Source organism: Gastrolobium bilobum, unplaced genomic scaffold (assembly GCF_033153095.1).
Source record: "Gastrolobium bilobum isolate Gb01-03AN ecotype WA unplaced genomic scaffold, APGP_CSIRO_Gbil_v1 utg2867, whole genome shotgun sequence".
Taxonomy (NCBI): domain Eukaryota; kingdom Viridiplantae; phylum Streptophyta; class Magnoliopsida; order Fabales; family Fabaceae; genus Gastrolobium; species Gastrolobium bilobum.
This window is the reverse complement of record NW_026896050.1, coordinates 49287-67042: the sequence shown is the minus strand read 5'-3', so window position 1 is coordinate 67042 and position 17756 is coordinate 49287. Positions and strand designations below refer to the sequence as shown.

At 37.5% G+C, this 17756-nt stretch overlaps 2 protein-coding genes across 2 annotated transcripts; both read right to left on the bottom strand.

Annotated features, from left to right (window-relative positions):
• Window positions 1-7107: 7107 nt before the first annotated feature.
• Window positions 7108-8076, bottom strand: LOC133297455 (uncharacterized). The gene has a single exon (XM_061496603.1). It carries the CDS (start codon window positions 8074-8076, stop codon window positions 7108-7110), a length of 969 nt encoding a protein of 322 aa, XP_061352587.1.
• Window positions 8077-16487: 8411 nt separating this feature from the next.
• On the bottom strand, window positions 16488-17292 carry LOC133297459 (uncharacterized). The gene has a single exon (XM_061496607.1). It carries the CDS (start codon window positions 17087-17089, stop codon window positions 16766-16768), a length of 324 nt encoding a protein of 107 aa, XP_061352591.1. The 5' UTR covers window positions 17090-17292; the 3' UTR covers window positions 16488-16765.
• Between the last annotated feature and the right edge of the window lie 464 nt (window positions 17293-17756).

Genomic DNA, 17756 nt, shown 5'->3' with positions numbered 1-17756 from the left:
TAACCATTACTTCTCATTCATGATTTTCCATCTTGTCACATTCATAGGCAGCATACATATAGCATATAACAGCACATTAATCCAAGTCACATTTGAGCAACAATTCACAATTCTATACATTAGCTAATAGTCACATTAGGTAATACCACCAAACACTTACCTTGTGTGCCCAAATATAAATCAAACAGAAGCAACTCAGTCCACATTCAAGGTTTATGTGCACCTAACCAAGAAAAACCAAGACAGAATCTCAAACTCTGATTCCCATAATTTACAAGTAAACTACATGCCCACTACACTAGTATGTCTTCGGCTTCCAAGACTTAGAAACCAATTAATTTTTCTGACTTCCCACCAATCTATCCACTTGCTAACCGTCATACAGTCCAAGGTTTCCTTAGCATTCAGATTCAGTTTTCATAGTTCCTAAGACATATTACAGTTCTGACTTAAGTTAATACACCAAGATGTTACAACGAAAAATTCAAGCTTCTTTATACATGAAGGTTCGGTTTAGGCAGAGCTAGGTGTTCCGAATTTATCTCATCACACAATCATTTTTACAAGGCCTAAGGTGCGCTAAAATGGACTAATAAGCATGCTTAAATTTTAACTTAAACACATACAAAGTTACTAATCCACAAAACAGTTTAATTGAGGCCCAAAGGGAGCTATTTCCATACTCCAATCGGTCCTTTGAACTAGTCTACACCAAGGTTCCAATGCAACAAAATTAGAAGTAAGGAGACTAAAAAATATCCATTCTCCTAAGCTGCACACTAAAACCGAACAAAAAGTGTGAGGAGTCTTAGTTTAAATTTAGTTACCTCCTTTCAAGTAAGCTACGGTTTACAACTAAGACAAGGGTAAGGTTCCCAACGTGGATGTCAAGATTCTCACTCTTTTACTCTCCCAATTCCACGAACTCAGCCACATGCAAGGGAGTTTATTTAGTCTCAATGAATTCGATTCCCAGCTGCATGCAGAGAAGAATCCTCATCAAACTGGTTCATGAGATAAATAACAAGGGGATACGGAAACATCTCACCTCCTTATTGATGATTGACTTCAGCTGAACAAGAAGAAATGGAAGTTTATGAACTTATAGTGGATCCTCCTAGGTGATGTCTAGGGTCGAACATAAAAGAGAGGTGTGGATGGAGGCTTATGTTCCAAACCTCCTTGTTTGTTGCTCCACGGCCAGATAGGGGAAAGAGCAAGAGAATATGATTCAGGGATTTACTTTCTCCCTAAGTGTACACGACGTGTGTGGGAATGAGGGAAAGCATGGAAATTTTAGCTCCTATCCTTGGTGCATTTCGGCTGCTGGACCGTGAGGGAGATAAGGATCAATTAACTAGCTTTAGGTGATGAGTTGTGGTTTAACAAGTGCCTTGGCCGATGCATGGAAGAAAGCTTCCAAGTGTCTTCCTTGAGTCAAAAGTGTCGAACATGCAGAGGAAGAGAACACCAAGTGGCACACATGCAATAAGTGGGAGTGCTAGGGGGCATGCGCAAAAGAGGGTGAGTTAGGTGTCTTTATGCATGGAAGTGGTTTATTTTAAAATATTAAGGGATGAAACCTTTTCTCAGAAACAGCCTAGCCGAACAGATAGGTTGTGAGGACCAAGTTTCCCAATTGAGGGCATAAGTGTCAACCATGCAAAGGAGAAAGGGGGCCAGGTGGCAATGCATCAGCTGAAGGGGTTTTTGAATTAGAAAAGTACTAACAATTCGACTTGTGTTTTGACTTCTCATTACATGAGTGAGACAAGGTGCAATTCTGCTCAAAAGGAGAGAAATGATGAGAAGGAATGGGCGTGTTAGGTTCTGACCACTAGGATTTCATGCATTCTGGTTCCTTTTGTTAATTTAATAGATTGCAAGCATTCTGATTGTCCTTGACTAAGATATGACAAGCAATCAGATTGATGCTTTTACCTCCTCCTTATTATTTTATATAACTACTAAATATTACTAAGGTGCTTTACATGTTCTAATTAAATCAATCCAATCCTTTTTAACTATGGTTTTGCATTCCTCTCTCTCTCTATCTATATATATATATATATATATATATATATTCACCCATAATCGCAATCAAAGTACTTTTCCTAATTTAATTCAATTCCATTCTAAATTCCTATGAAATTCGAATTTAAATCATGTGTCCATACTCCTAATTGTAATTTAGATGCCTTCTTAATTTCGCGGGATGTTACAGTGAGATGTTACAATAATACTTTTCCTACTCCAATTTAATTCCACCCTAAGTATATTCGCATAGAATTCGAAGTCAAAAGATGTACTAACATTACTAATGACAGTTTACATGCGTTCCTAATTATGTGGGATGTTACAATAACATTGCTTTCTGTTTGTTTAATTGATAGGTTAGTTTGAATTGAATCACCAACCTGATATAGATATTAATTGGCAATAAGGCTAATTAAAATTAAAGGTTGTGATGTATAATGATAAATGGAAAATTAAATGTCTAAACACTATTTCGATTGACTGATTAAACTGAAATGGTGGAAAGGAAAATAGCTGACAATTGCTTGAGAACTACTTGATTGCTTGTGGACAAGCAATAACCTAAGTTTGGGGTATTTTGTTAGTCTTAATTTCTACTTACATTAGTAGTACTTCTCCTATATTTTATTGGCTCATTTTGTCAAAGTGCAGGTGAAATTGGGCCAAACTTAAAGAAGTAAGCCCAAGTTGGTAAAAACAAGTAGAAAAAGGGAATTTAACTTTTCACTAATTATTTTTCATATTTTACTGCAAAAAAGGACACATGGCAGATAAAAAAAGAATAAAGAAGATCAGATGGCAATGTGAGGATCATTAGATGCTTGTTTGATGTAAGGGACAACAGTTACTTGAAGCTTTAGTTTTAAAAATCAGAGTCTTAGCTTTGTAATGGAAGAGAACTCAGAATTTCATTGAATTCAGTTTTTCGTTGTAATCATTTTACATTTTAAATTTCCTTTGAAAGATTCTTCGAGATACATGCACGAAGGACTTCATTCTTGAAGGGATTCAAGAGGAAAGGAATTATGCATGCATGCTTTTTGGATCTGTAACATCGTCCTGTAGTTTTTCTTAGTCGTAGCAATTTGAAATTGAAGAACCATATTGGTCTGTACCTTCAACTCGTACTGTTTATGTTAATTTTCATTCTTGCTTTAATCTTCAACATGCATTGCTAATTTCATTTTCTAGAATTCTGTTGAAGATGATAAGTACTCATTAATCGATTCCAACTGCTGTGCATTTTCTTGATGTTTGATTAATGAAATTATTTTGGTTTAAGTTCCATGGGAATGGGCTTAACAATTCTTGCATAAACTTGAATTGGGAAATTTGAGTTTATGATTTCATTAATTCAAGATTCCATGATTAGGAATAATCTGGGAAATAATTTGATTATAAGTCATCAATGAACTGATTCAAGATTAAGGGATTAAGTTGAATCATTTTAGAACTGAATTTAGGAAAGTTTAGTTAAGTTCTATAAAAGTCAGATTCCATCAAGATAGATGCTATAAGGAAGTGGAAGAAGCTTTTATAAGAAGAAGATGCTATTAATGCAATTGGACTGACCCTAACCCCCTTTTGATCCTCTGACTACGCTCCTGAGCCTAGGAAAGAAAAATCGCATTTGCCTAATACGTACTAATGTGCAGTAGATGATTTAGCTGCCGTTATTCCTCCACCAGCTTCTTCTTGGCATCAAGCCAACCCTTATTCATTCTTTGCATCAACAGTTAAAACGCAGACATGCAACTTTTAAGGAAAAGTCATTGAAATCAGAATTCTAGAGTTTTAATCTTGATTCTAAACTCAATTAAACGTGTTCTTACTATTCTTGATATAGTATACATTTTAGAAAATAGATTCTTTAAGCAATTACATTCATCTTCAAGAAAACTTAAAAAAGATAAACGAAAGAAATTAAATTTCCCGTTCCCTGCGAAACGATACTTGAATTCTTTTTGAATTCTATACTTTTTAAAAAAGCAAACCAACAGTCATCAGATACGTACATCCCCCAACTTCATCTCATCTTTGGTCTGAAAGGACAAATTGAGATTGTGCAAGTTTCGATTCCAGTTTCTCATTCCATGTCACATCTCTTCATTCTCTAACTTAAGGTCTGTTAGAAGCGATTGTTCATTCTCGATCTCAAGGGCGACGACTCCTCGTCCCCAACCACGGTGAACCTGCCTTTCACGATTCAGTTCAACCATTAGCAAAAGTCAAATGGGAAAAGTATTTACGTGAAAGGATTTATGTTTTCTGCAGTGAAAATATATATATATATATATATATATATATATATATATATATATATATTTCACCCTCATAAGCACTCCCATTATCTGATAAAGGGGCTGTAAATATTAATCGAAGCCCAGGAAGACATTGAATGCTCATTCAAGGCCCACACCCATCAGTGTATCTAATAACAAGATATCCAGCACACGTCTTATCCCAATAACCATCGTATTCTATATATAAGAGGCTGCTCGTATGCAGTTACTTCTACCGCCAATACCTTACTTAAGTGTTGAAATGAAATTCACCATCTTTATTGGATCTAGGTATCCAAATCAGATTGTGATTCAGTTAAACAATCATCTTATAAATATTTATACACAAACAAATACCCATATTGCTTATACCTGCGCTTGACATGTAATTTATAGACGAATCCACATATGCAAGATAAGTAAATTGTTATAACAAGAATATATATATTCTTTGATTTTATCAGGTACCATTCATTTCTTTCTTTTTCTGTCATTTAATGCATTGCACATATAATAGAAATGGTTCATCAAATAACGTGACCATGAACAAAAATGTCGTTAATGTTGATTTTGTTAATGTCATAGATGTTGGAAATCGACACACACAAATTGCACAAATCAAGAAAATAGAAAAGAGAAAGGAAAGATAAAATCACACAAAGGTTTATCCTGATTCATCCAATATAAGCTACATCTAACTTGTCTATACTATATTTATCTCACCGTAGTTCGTTACAAGTCATTTGATTTATAATTAAGGGAATATAAATAGAATTTAGAAAATCATAATAACAACTATTCACGGGCCTAAGCTCAAACTACAACAAAAAAAATTAAAATATGAATGCGAAATATGAGTAATACGCAACAAGAAATTGAATAGTTAATTTTTTTTTGGATATTAGAAATTGAATAGTTAATTTGATATGATTAATTTAACCCCAAATAAAATCAGAACCCAATTATTAAAAGTTATATTATATGGAACGTGCAACAGTCACAAACGGAAACAACCACTAATGCACGATGGCTTCAGATTCAAATTAAGAAAATGAAGACATGATAAAAGGCGTAGCAGTTGACTATCTTCCTTGTTTTCCACTTGCCCTCTACAAATGTCTAATCACATTACGATGGCTTCAGATTCAAATTAAGAAAATGAAGACATGATAAAAGGCGTAGCAGTTGACTATCTTTCTTGTTTTCCACTTGCCCTCTACAAATGTCTAATCACATTCTTTATTTCTTATATTATTCTCCATTTCCTCCATTCTTTTCCTTTTCACCCCTTCCCCCCTTTATTGTATATACAATAGAAGTGGTGTTTGAAACAACGTAACAAACCATAAAAGAATATAAAATATTGAATAGCTGATTTGATCATCAATTTAACTGACAAAAAATCAGAACCTAATTACTAAAAATTACACTATATTGTATGCGTAGCAGTCTCAAACATGAAAATATTTTCATTATTACGAATATACAAACCACTAGATATATTCTTTAATAAATATGAAAAAGTAATATATTTATACTATTTTTATTTTTATGATTATTTCATTCTATATATATATATATTTTTTTCCTTTTGATAAGAAAGTACTTACCCCCGCTGTATTGAAAATAGAGGTGGAAAAGTGGGCGGCCCGTACCGCTTCGTCCCGCCTCACTCCGCCATCAACCTGCCAAAAAATGAGTAAGCTCGCCCCGTCTCGCTTTTGAAAGTGGGCTGACAAACTCAGCTCGCCCCGCCCCGTTTGGCGGGTTGGCCCGCCAGCCCGAGCCTATTTTACACTGACTCGCCTCAGCCCACCTATGTTTGCTATCAACCCGCAAAAAAATGAGCCCGTCCCACTTTTGAGATGGGTTAAAAAACTCAGTTCGTCCTGTCCCGTTTAGCGGGTTGACCCGCTGAGTTGAGCCCATTTTGGCGGCTATAATTGAAAATATGCTCCTCAAGCATAGACAACCACTAATGCACGTTGGCTTCAGATTCAAATTAAGACAATCAATACATGTTAAAAGGCATAATAGTTCACTACTTTCCAATGTTTCCCACTTATTCTGTGCAAATGTCTAATCACAATCTTTATTTCTTATATTCTTCTCAATCCATTTCCTCCATTCATGTCATTTTCACCCCATTTTTTAAAATATATCGGCTCTCTCCTTAATCTATTTCCTTGCTGTATACTCGTTCTGATCATGTTATTGCCAAAACAATAATAGCAAGTATACTTACGTCGCACACAACGAATATTATTTGTTAGTAATGCATGTTAGGAAGTGACTAGCAAATGCTAAAAAAAATTAAGCACAATCCGTCTATTCTTTTATAAGTAAACTAATAGGAAATAAAGAGGTTATATATTTAACCCCAAGAGTGGTACAGCTCGTAGGCAAGCTGTGCTTAAGGAATGGGTTGCTGGAGTTGAAAGACCTCTGATTTAATTTTTAGGCGAAGCAATTTAGGGCTAACGACAAAAAAATTTGTGTTCTATGCCACAAAGGGGATTTGTCTCATCTAAATGAATAGAGACATCTTTGAAAAAAAAGAAAAGAATAGAGAGATGTTTGTTGCGCTCACTGTAGGAACTAGATCTGAGAATTGTAATGAAGAAGGAGAGGGAGTTTAGAGAGAAGTAGGATAGAGTGAGAATTTGTCAAAGCTTTTCGTAATTTTCATTTACACCCTTCTTGGGCTTTTATACTCTCATCGTTTACATTGTATTTTCTTTTACTGTCAATTTCTAATTATCTTAACTAGACATATTGAACTGGACTCTTAACAATAGTCTGCTAAGTAAGTGGGTCTTCTCCTCATGCGTTTGGGCTTATCATCAGTTAGCCCAACATTTCCCTCCCCATTAGAACTGGACTCGACCTCGAGGCCCATATCATCAGTAGCTGAGGTGGTGACTTTGGGAGAAGGATCTGGAACGTCGGTGGGGAACAACTGTGGTTGATGGGATGTAGGGACAGCTGGAAGCACGTGCTGCTGTGTGGAAGAGATAAAAATCCGCGTATCTCCATTCTGATTGGAGGGCAAGGCGGTGGGGTCAGATGAGTGGGGTTGAACATTAATAGGCTGTAGCTTTTCTATGTCTTTTGCAACATTCGAAGTGACCAAAGGAGAGTGCTTTGTAAGCGAATCAGAGACCACAAGAGAAGTATCCTCCCAAGTGGAGTCCTCTTGTAATAACCCCTCCCACTGGACCAAAACCTGTGGGACTTGCCATCCATTTCTCCAAATGGTATGTTGAGAAATAATAGCTGCTGGAACGTGGGATGGAGGAATGCTTCGGGTTGTTGCTGCTAAGTCATGTATTTTGTAGCTGCCTGAGGAACAGAAAGGCCGCAAGAGGGAAGCATGAAAAACTGGGTGGACACGCGAACCTGGAGGAAGTTGTAGGCAATAAGCAACGCTGGCAACTCGTTCCAGAATCTCAAACGGCCTGTAAAAACGCAAACTTAGTTTATGGGAGGATCGACGGTGAACTGAAAGTTGACGGAAGGGTTGAAGACGGAGCAGAACTTGATCTCCGACGCTAAAGGTAATAGCTTTACGTTTACGATCCGCTTGAGACTTCATTTGAGCTTGTGCTTTTTCTAAATTTTGCTTTAATGTTGCAAGGATCACTGACCGTTGGAGGAGATCAGTCTCAACCGCGTCAACTGTAGTGGATCCCAGGGTATACTCGAGCAGACATGGTGGGCTTCTGCCATAGGTTACCTGGAAGGGAGATGTACCCATGGAGCGATTGTGGGCAGTACTGAAGTGAAATTCCGCCCAGCTTAAGAAACGGTGCCAACTAGAGGGACTTTCGTGCACAAAACAACGTAAATATTGTTCCAGGATGCGATTGACTCAATCCGTTTGCCCATCGGACTGGGGGTGGTACACAGAGCTGTAGTGCAATGAGGTACCTTGCAACGAGAAAAGCGACTTCCAGAACTCACTGAGGAAAATGGGATCGCGGTCACTGACAATGGACTTGGGGATGCCATGTAGTTTGCCCACGTAGTCCCAGAAGACCTGAGCAACTTTCGAGGCAGAATACTTAGGAGGGAGTGGTGCAAAATGAGCTCCTTTTGTTAATCTGTCAACGACGACCAAGATGCTGGTAAACCCTACTGATGGAGGTAGATGAGTGACAAAGTCCATCGATAGATCTGACCAGATAGCATCAGGTATGGAAAGTGGTTGTAATAGACCATAAGGTAAATGGTTAGGTGCTTTAGATTTTTGACATATTTCACAATTTTTGACGTATTGCTGAACGTCATGTGTGATTGTCTTCCAGGTGAAATTAGTGCTCAGCCGCAACAGTGTGCGTCAAACGCCGGCATGACCTCCAATTTTGGAAGAGTAGAAGTCGTGAAGTAAAACTGGGATCATGGAAGACTTTGCCGGAATGAACAGCCGCTGCCGATGGAATAACAGTCCGTTGTGGACTCTCCACTGAGGCCAGTGAGAAGGCTCGGATTGTATACCTTGTAAAACTTGAGTAGCATAGGAATCCGTCTGTAACTCGGACTGTATTATGGGACCATATTAAGAAGTAGGAACACTGAAAACCATTAACGTTGGGGAAAGTGGTTCATGATCCCTTTCAGTCTGACGCGAAAGAGCGTCAGCTACTGTATTCGCTTTTCCCGATTTATACTAGATGGAAAAGTTGAATCCCAATAATTTGGCAAGGAATTGTTGTTGATCTGGTGTTTGAATCACTTTAGACACATTAAGTGATGGAGGCTTTTATGATCAGTTTTAATGATAAAGCACGACCCCAATAAGCATTGTCGCCACTTTGCCAATGCTGAGGTGATGGCAAACATTTCCCGGAGATATGTAGACTTGGATTGCATGAATTTAGAAAGCTTACGACTAAAAAAAGCGATGGGGTGGTTCTCTTGCAGAAGAACTTCCCCTACCCCCACTCCTGAGGCATCTGTCTCTAGAACAAACGGCTTTGTGAAGTCCGGTAAGGCTAAGAAGGGAGCCTGAGTAAGTAATTATTGTAAAGCCGTAAAAGCTTGAGTAGCCTCACTAGACCAAACAAAAGCATCCTTAACCAATAGATCAGTAAGTGGAGCTGCCACCATCGCGTAACCTCTAATGAAACGGTGGTAGTATCCAGATAACCCCAAGAAGGCCCTTAATTGAGTTACATTTGTAGGAATAGGCCAAGCATTAATGGCCAGCACCTTAGATGGATCAGGGGATACACCAGCAGCTGTAATAACATGACCTAAAAACTGAATTTCCTGCACAACAAACGTACATTTTGTTAGCTTAGCAAAAAATCTGTGCTGGCGGAGGATTTGGAGAACCTGCTGTAAGTGGTTCTCATGTTCCTGTAAAGAAGGACTATAAACGAGAATGTCGTAAAAAAAAAATGACAACAAATCGTCTTAATAGGCATGTGAAAACATGGTTCATGGTGGCCTGGAATGTAGAGGGGGCATTGGAGAGCCCAAAGGGCATAACAAGAAACTCAAAATGCCCAGTATGAGTTCTAAAAGCCGTCTTGTGTGTATCTGCTGGGGCCATTTTAATTTGGTGGTAGCCTTATCTAAGATCCAACTTAGAGAAGATATGAGCGCCATGCAATTCATCTAGTAATTCATCCACTGTAGGAATAGGAAACTTATCAGGCACCGTGATAGCATTGAGCGCTCGGTAGTCCACACAAAAGTGCCATGTACCGTCCTTTTTGCGAACTAATAGGACCGGAGAGCTAAAGGGTGATTGGCTTGGTTGGATCAGTCCACTGCCCAACATTTCACTGACCATTTTCTCAATTTCGGATTTCTGAAAATAAGGGTATCTGTATGGTTTAACTTGGATCAGTTTGGATGTAGGAAGAAGGTTACTGTGATGATTGGAGGATCGGTCAGGAGATAAGGATTTAGGAATTTGGAAAACATCTTGAAATTGATGTAGAATGTTTTGGATAGATGGTGGGATATGGGTGATTGGCGGTGAAGTAACAGGGCTGGAAAGACACATAAAATAAGATGAAACTGAATTATGGGTCATTAATTTGTGCAGTTGGGCATGGGTAATGGGAACTGGAGTGAGAGCAGTGTCACCCTTAAGAAGAACAGTGCGGCCTTGGTGAACAAAAGACATCGTCATTTGAGCATAATCGGTGACAATAGGGCCTAATGTTGCTAACCAATGGACTCCTAAAACCACATCAGCACCCTTGAGGTCGAGGAGAAATAGCTCCAGCACAAACAAGTGACATTGCAAAGATAATTGTACTTGATAACAGGAAGCAGTACATTAGAGTGTGTCTCCATTGCCAACATGGACTTGGAATGGAGTAATGTGATGCATAGTTAAATTGAGGAATGTGGCCATACGAGCAGTGATAAAGTTGTGGGTGCTACCCCCATCTACTAGAATTTGAACTGCTTTACCTTGGATTGTACTCGATAAACGAAAAGATCTGGAGTTGTGGTTGCCAAAGAGGGCATTAAAACTGATTCCGGGGGAAGTAAGATCAGTAGCGGAGTCCTCCACGGGTGGGCCTGAGTCTGGCCCTGGGTATCCCAAAGTATGGAACCCCAAAAAGAGGCTGGCCTAACTTAGATGGGATATGATCGCTTCTGGTCATCTTCTGTGCCTTCCAAATACAATAATGTGGCCCGCCCTTTACACTTGTGGCCAAAAGAATAAGGCTCATCACAACTATAACATAGATTTTTCTCACGTCTCAATTGTCTTTAAGCAGGGGTGAGGCGTTTAATAGGAATGGCTGGGATGGGAGAGGATGTTGTAGTGGGTGTAGTAGGTAAGGCTGGGATAATGGAATGTGAAGTATGGGTCACAGATGGCTTAGGGGAATTGGTCCAGGGACGGTATGGTTTATTGTCATTCAATTGATCTTCATAAACTCTAGCCAATGAGTACGCTTCATGATAATCCAGGGGGCGATGTGTAAGAACAGAGCGTCTTATATGGGGTTTGAGACCGGAAATGAAAATACTACGAGTTAACATTGCCGAAAGACCAGGAACTCGGCTTACCAATTTCTCAAAAGAGGATTAATATTCCAAAAGAGACCCCGATTGTTGAATTTTGGCTAGGGTTCCCGCTGGGTCATCAAATTTCGAGGCACCAAAACGACTTTGTAATGCAATACAGAACGTTTCCCAATCAGTCATGAGTCCGTTTTGATGAGCCCCATAGAACCAGCTGTCGGCAGGATCAGTCAGATGAAATGCTGTTAAGTTTAAACGATCAGGAATGGGAACTTGATAAAACGCAAAATAGCTTTCAACAGCTATAATCCACGTGGTTGGATCACCAGAAGCAGATCTGGGAAAATCTAACTGGACCTGCCTGAAGTGGTGCACTTCAGATCCAGTGGCAGATCTAGTAGAAGGACCAGATCCAAGAATCCCTGTAGCAATTGGGGAAGATTGCTGGATATCCAGCAAACGAGCAAGATCCTGATGAAGACGGTTTTGAGAGTCTTGCATCTGGATTTGTGATTCCCGAAATTGAGAGTTAGATTCTTGCAGTGACACGAATTGTTGTTCCCACACTAATTCAGCAGCGCGAAACTGCTGCTCTAAGGTATCTAAACGTTGCTAAATTTCTCTCATGCGTGTATTCTTTGCCATAGCAGGAGTTGAGACAGAACGAAAGCACCAATTGTAGGAACTAGATCTGAGAATTGTAACGAAGAAGGAGAGGGAGTTACATCAAATATCAAATATGTGCTATCACTAAAAGTGAGGAAAATGAATGACTTTATGAACCATAAAGCACGTGGATTAACTGGTATGAGGTTGTTCCAGCTTAACTAGCGGTATTAAGTTCGAGTCCTTGGAAACGCAAACACAGCTGTGCTAAAATTTTGGGGAGAACTTTCCCACCTATTGGTCTTACCCCACTCAAATAAGACTAATCTAATAATCACAATAATCATGGCCTTCGAATTCATGTGGGTAACATATTAGCGTCTTCCAATTTAAGAGTGTTCAGGATAATTTCTAGAATTTATTCCCATATCTAGGATAACATAATATGGTAAGCCTCGGGATGAAGCTTTTTATTAGAGATATAAATATTTTATTTCATTTTTAGTTGAGATATTCTAGATCTTTCTATTTTATAGTTATGCTCTTTTATATAAGAGCCCCATCTATACAAATTAATCAACCAATCAATGAAATCAATATTTTCCTTTTTCTCTCTTTTACCTTCTAATATGGTATGAAAGCATTTTTATCCTCCATGAATGGAGATTCCGCTACAATCACTACTTTTTTTTCTTTATTTCCTTTCTTCCGGATCTGATCCCGATCTTTGAATTTTATTTTTATCATCAAAGCTACTCTTTCTCCTTTGTTTTTCTATGTCCATTTTATTTTTTAATTTTGGTTTCGGGCCGTCTTCTTCAATGGCTTTCCCGAAAACCTTTTATCTCTACGTGTTCCTCAGTGGTTTTCGTTGCTTCAGACAATGGCTTGGTGGGATTTAAGATCCCTATTTCGTTTTCAATCTATTTTTTCCACTCCTTTCAGATCTAATACATTTTTTTTGTTCAGTTGTTGGCCCTATTCAATTTTATTTCATTCAAATCGATGAACTCTCCACCTCACGACTTTAGATATGCTCAACTCAGATCACCACCAACACCAAAATGAACCTTCTTCACTACGATTCAGCTCCTCCAAACGTCTTGTTCGTACCTGTGAATCTGGCCATGTCTGATTTGTTACGGTGCCAGATCTTTGTCGCGTCCAAGACCCACCGTTGCTGCCTGTTGGGTCAAAAGCTGTTGGGTGAAAAATATATTATGATGAAGACGTTCCTCAGTTCACTAAGAAAGAACACAGTTGCTCTCTTAGTTTCAACCCAAGTGCGCAAGAGCACGCATCAAGTAATAAATGGGAGTATTAATGCCCAGATTATCGTTCCCATGAGGATGGAACTCTAATTAATGCCTTATACTATTTTACAAAGAATGAAAATGAAAAGAAAAGTTAGTAATTGACCTGTCTGGTCAAACGTTCCCTACTATCTTGACAACGTTCCTTAAGGATAGTAGGTTCAATCTGACAGAAAATAGTTCATCGCTTCGTTATGTATGATACCCTTCTTGTTGAGAGAAGGAAAAGCAATATTCATGGGAGAGTTATAGATACAAGATTGAACAAATAACAATAGTAATAACAATAGTAATAACTGCCAACGTCTGATTCCTCTCACAAGTTTCCATATTCCTATGGCTCCCTTGACTCCAACAGGTACTGGGTACATGACCTTAAAATGAACGAGGTGGCCCCTTATTCCTAAGGCAACCAGCAGTGTTGTTTCCATAACACCACCTTCCCCCTCTAGTTAAGCTGTCTGAAATCCCTTTCTTATGGAAGTTCCTTTCTCAGTATGTGTTCAATTTCCATTGATACACAATGAATATAGCTTACTTAACCAGAGAAATCCAAAAGCTTAAATACAAAAGTTTCGAAAATAAGTCTTTAAGAACTTTGCATTTTTTTCGTTCCACAGATAGTTTAGCCCATGGCTACTAGTTTAAACATAATTATTCCAAACCGAAGTCCCATAGACTCGAGATTTAGTTCAGAGATAACGAATGGAAAGGGGATAAAGAACACTTGTATTTAAATGAAAATAACTTGATTACAACGAAATGAAATATCGAGAATATGGTTGTTGCTCGTGAGGAGTCTCAAGTGGGTGATACTGAATGAAGAAGAAGTGTTGTCACTTAACTAAAGTTAAAACTATACAAAAATACAAAGAAAACTATAAAATAAACTAAGAGATCTCTTCTTAAGGAATTCGATCCTTGTCTTCGTGCTGGGACGTCTTATTTATAGGCAGAAGAGTGAATGGCAAGCTTGTAAATCTCTTGGAGTTATTTTCTTGACTGCATGGAAGGGGAGGTGTGAACAGTGCTTTGAGGGGCGCAAGTGGCTGGATGAGACAATTATTGTTGAGATTTGTCTTTCCTTTTGATCATCCTCATGCCTTGCTTTCCTTTTTAACCAATAGGAACCGTTTATTCTCTACCGTGCATGTTTCCTCTTGCTTGATTGTTGCACCGCTTATGCTTTATGGAAACTTCTTTCCAACGTTTCCTGCAAAGTGGTCAGAAATATTAAATGAGTGGAGCAGGTGTACTTATTGTTCCAAATCCGTTTCCCTTTATATATTTTCCAAAGACTTACGTAACCATCCGTTCCCCACTGTGTTTTTGTCAAAAAGATATTAAACATGTGCTTTTAGTGCTAAAGTTGCTCATCAGGTGAGGAAACGGATGGCATTTTGCCATCAAAATGGGCTTAGATGGGCACGGATTTTTGTCCCATCAAACACCCCATTTAATCCTTTACAAAAAAAAAATTAGTCAGTTGGTCCCTATGAAATTCAAAGTAGACCCATTTTAGTCCTTTTGAGGGACTAATATGGGTCTTTTTTGAATTAGTGAGGGACCACGATTTCAACTAAATGAGTCCACTTTGAATTTGTTAGGAACCTCGAAACTAATTTTTTTTTGTAAGGGACTAAAGTGAGTACCGTGTTTTTTGTTAGGGATCAAAAAAGGTATTTACTCTTGATTTTAAGTACAACAAGCCTAAATGAAGCCTTTCTTTGTAAATACCTTTTTTGGTCCTCAGCAAATTTTACGATGCCCATTTTAGTCCCTAGGAAATAAAAAGGCTATTCGTGGTCCCTAAGAAATTCAAAGTGGACCCATTTTAGTCCTTTTGAGGAACTAATATGGATCTTTTTGGAATTTATAAGGGACCACGATTTCAATTAAATGAGTCCATTTTGAATTTTTTAGGGACCACGAATAGGCTTTTTATTTGCTAAGGACTAAAACGGACATCGTGAAATTTGCTGACGACCAAAAAATATATTTACTCTTTCTTTCTTTACGACGAGTAAACTTCCGAATTCACCTTCACATTCACTGTTGTCTGACATCAATGAGAAATTCTATGTACTTATGCTGATTTATCTTGTCAACTACATTATTTTGTAATTTTAGTTCATTACGCTATATATAATTAGTTTATTCAGTTTTAACCAATAACCAGAGATTATTCTAAATTTTCATGAGTTATTGCGAAAAATATGAATCATGTGAGCTCACATAATATTACCAATCTTAAAATTATATTCGCAAGCTACAAGAATATGTTACATTTCGTAATTCAAGCATTTTTTTTTTGGCTCAAAATGTAATTTGAAGCCAACCAAAAAATTGCCATATAAAATCAGCTTATTTATTTATATTCTCGCTGTATATTGATAGTCATTTTTTAACATCAATTTGGTTATTAATTAAAATCAAAGAGATTATTATAAGGGAAATATGTATTGACTTATTTTAATTTAAAAAAACATAATTGGATGACATAGAATGGTATGTTGCTGGGACTAACTGAAAATCATAGTGGCTAATTATGAAAACCATAATTAAAATCTAATTGATAAGAAAAGAGAATCCCACTGATCCTTAAACATATATACCGACAACAACTAAAGTGAACCAAGCTGAATTCCAACTACCCACTTCATACTTGTGTGTTTGAATATTATTCAATTTGTTTGGATACCTTTTGATTAATTACTTTGTCGTTTTATCTTTTCCTATGGGCATCCTTTAATTCTCTTTCCCTCTGGGGAATCCTTTGAGGCTTCTCCCAACTTGGTATGATTCATAATATCAGAAAAAAAAAAAACCAAACCCATATATGTAAACATTTTTCAAAGTTGAGCTTTAAGAACATAAAAGAAGCAAAAAATTTAAAACATTAATCAACCATTCCAAGACAAAGTGGCCCATTTTCTTTTATATCAATACTCCTTTAATGTACAACTTAAAGCCAAATTCCTTTAATATATTCTCTTTCTTTGCAGGACAAGTATGAGGCCAAATATTTCAAATCTTCAATGCTAAAAAAACATTTTCCTTTTTTGATATTTTCTCTTTCTTTTGGGGACGAGAATCAGGCCATAACTTTCAAGTTTTCAACACTAACAAATTAAATATGTTCCTTTTAAAATTTTGAGAAAATATATACTTGGCAAAGAGGAAGAAGATCGGCCATATCCTTGGTCAATCCATGCAATCACCAATTGTATTTAGTATGATCCAAACTATGAACAGAGAAAATATATACAAAAAAAAGACCCCGATCTACAAGGCTCTCCATCGTAGAGAGTAGGGATAAGGGTGCCTTACCCTTGTATTTGGAAAAGAAATTATTTCTCAAACTCTAACATATAACCTTCCAGAATTACAAGGAACAGCCTCATCGCTGCTACATGTCTTAACAAAATATAAGAAAGGAAAATTGAGGTAAAGAAAACTTGTCCATTCTAACGCGTATAGTCCTTAAGAGAAACCCAAGCGAATTACAACATGTATATTCATATTAAATTTCTACATCAAAATTGCATATCTCATGCTATCATTTACCATAAGATGATTCATTTCAGAAACCTGTGCAAATTCAGCAGATACCCAAACTCCGTCTGACCCATTAGCTTGAGGATTAGACACACATGAGAGAATTGATATGGGAGCATGAAGAATGCTATATATAAGCGAGAATCCACTCCAACCATGTTGTCTTCTTCCTCTGTCACGTCGAAACATAGGTAGTTCAACCTCGTTTCCTGCTTCAAACATGTTCTCATCAGCCACCCTTGAACCCTTGTTTGTGTTCTGAAGTTTCCTTGTCACTGCAGCTACAAGATGCCACATCTCCAACTATACCTGTATGTTATAGCTAGCAGCAAGAACTAAAATTAGTATCTAGTCCAAATCTTGTTTATGTATTATAGAATACAGAGATTTTTGAAGTCTGAAGAGAAAAGAAAAGGGTTTGAAGTGCTGATAACTCTCTCTACAAGGCTTTTGATGATGGTATTTTGGTGGTGGTGTAGCTAGTGCTTGTGTTTATCACAAAAGGTTTATGGGTTCCTTTTGGTTTTAAAGAGCCAACTATCACTAGCATTTCACTTCCCATTAATAAAAATGTGGGCCCTGTTAAACCCAACTTGTTGACAAAGCAGTCTAATTGTACATAAAGTGTTGTCTTTACTTTTGAATTTGGTTTTACTTTTTTTTGAGTTATACTTGTACATAAGTTAAACTATTTTTAGGAAAACACAAGGACGAATTTTTCAATGTTTAGCTTTAGAGTTCATTTGGGTATACAATTAAGCTGAAGGGTCCGAGACTTATCAGAATTAGGTATACATGGTGACCGTTCATTTCATCAGTAACTTCTGATAATCACATCCATATGATGAATGATTAAGTAGGATGACAAAAGCGACAAAATTTTCCTATCAACTCAAGACTCGAATTTCGAGATCACTGGATAAGCTGAAGCAACCTCTTACTAATTAATCTAGTGTTTGGTGGA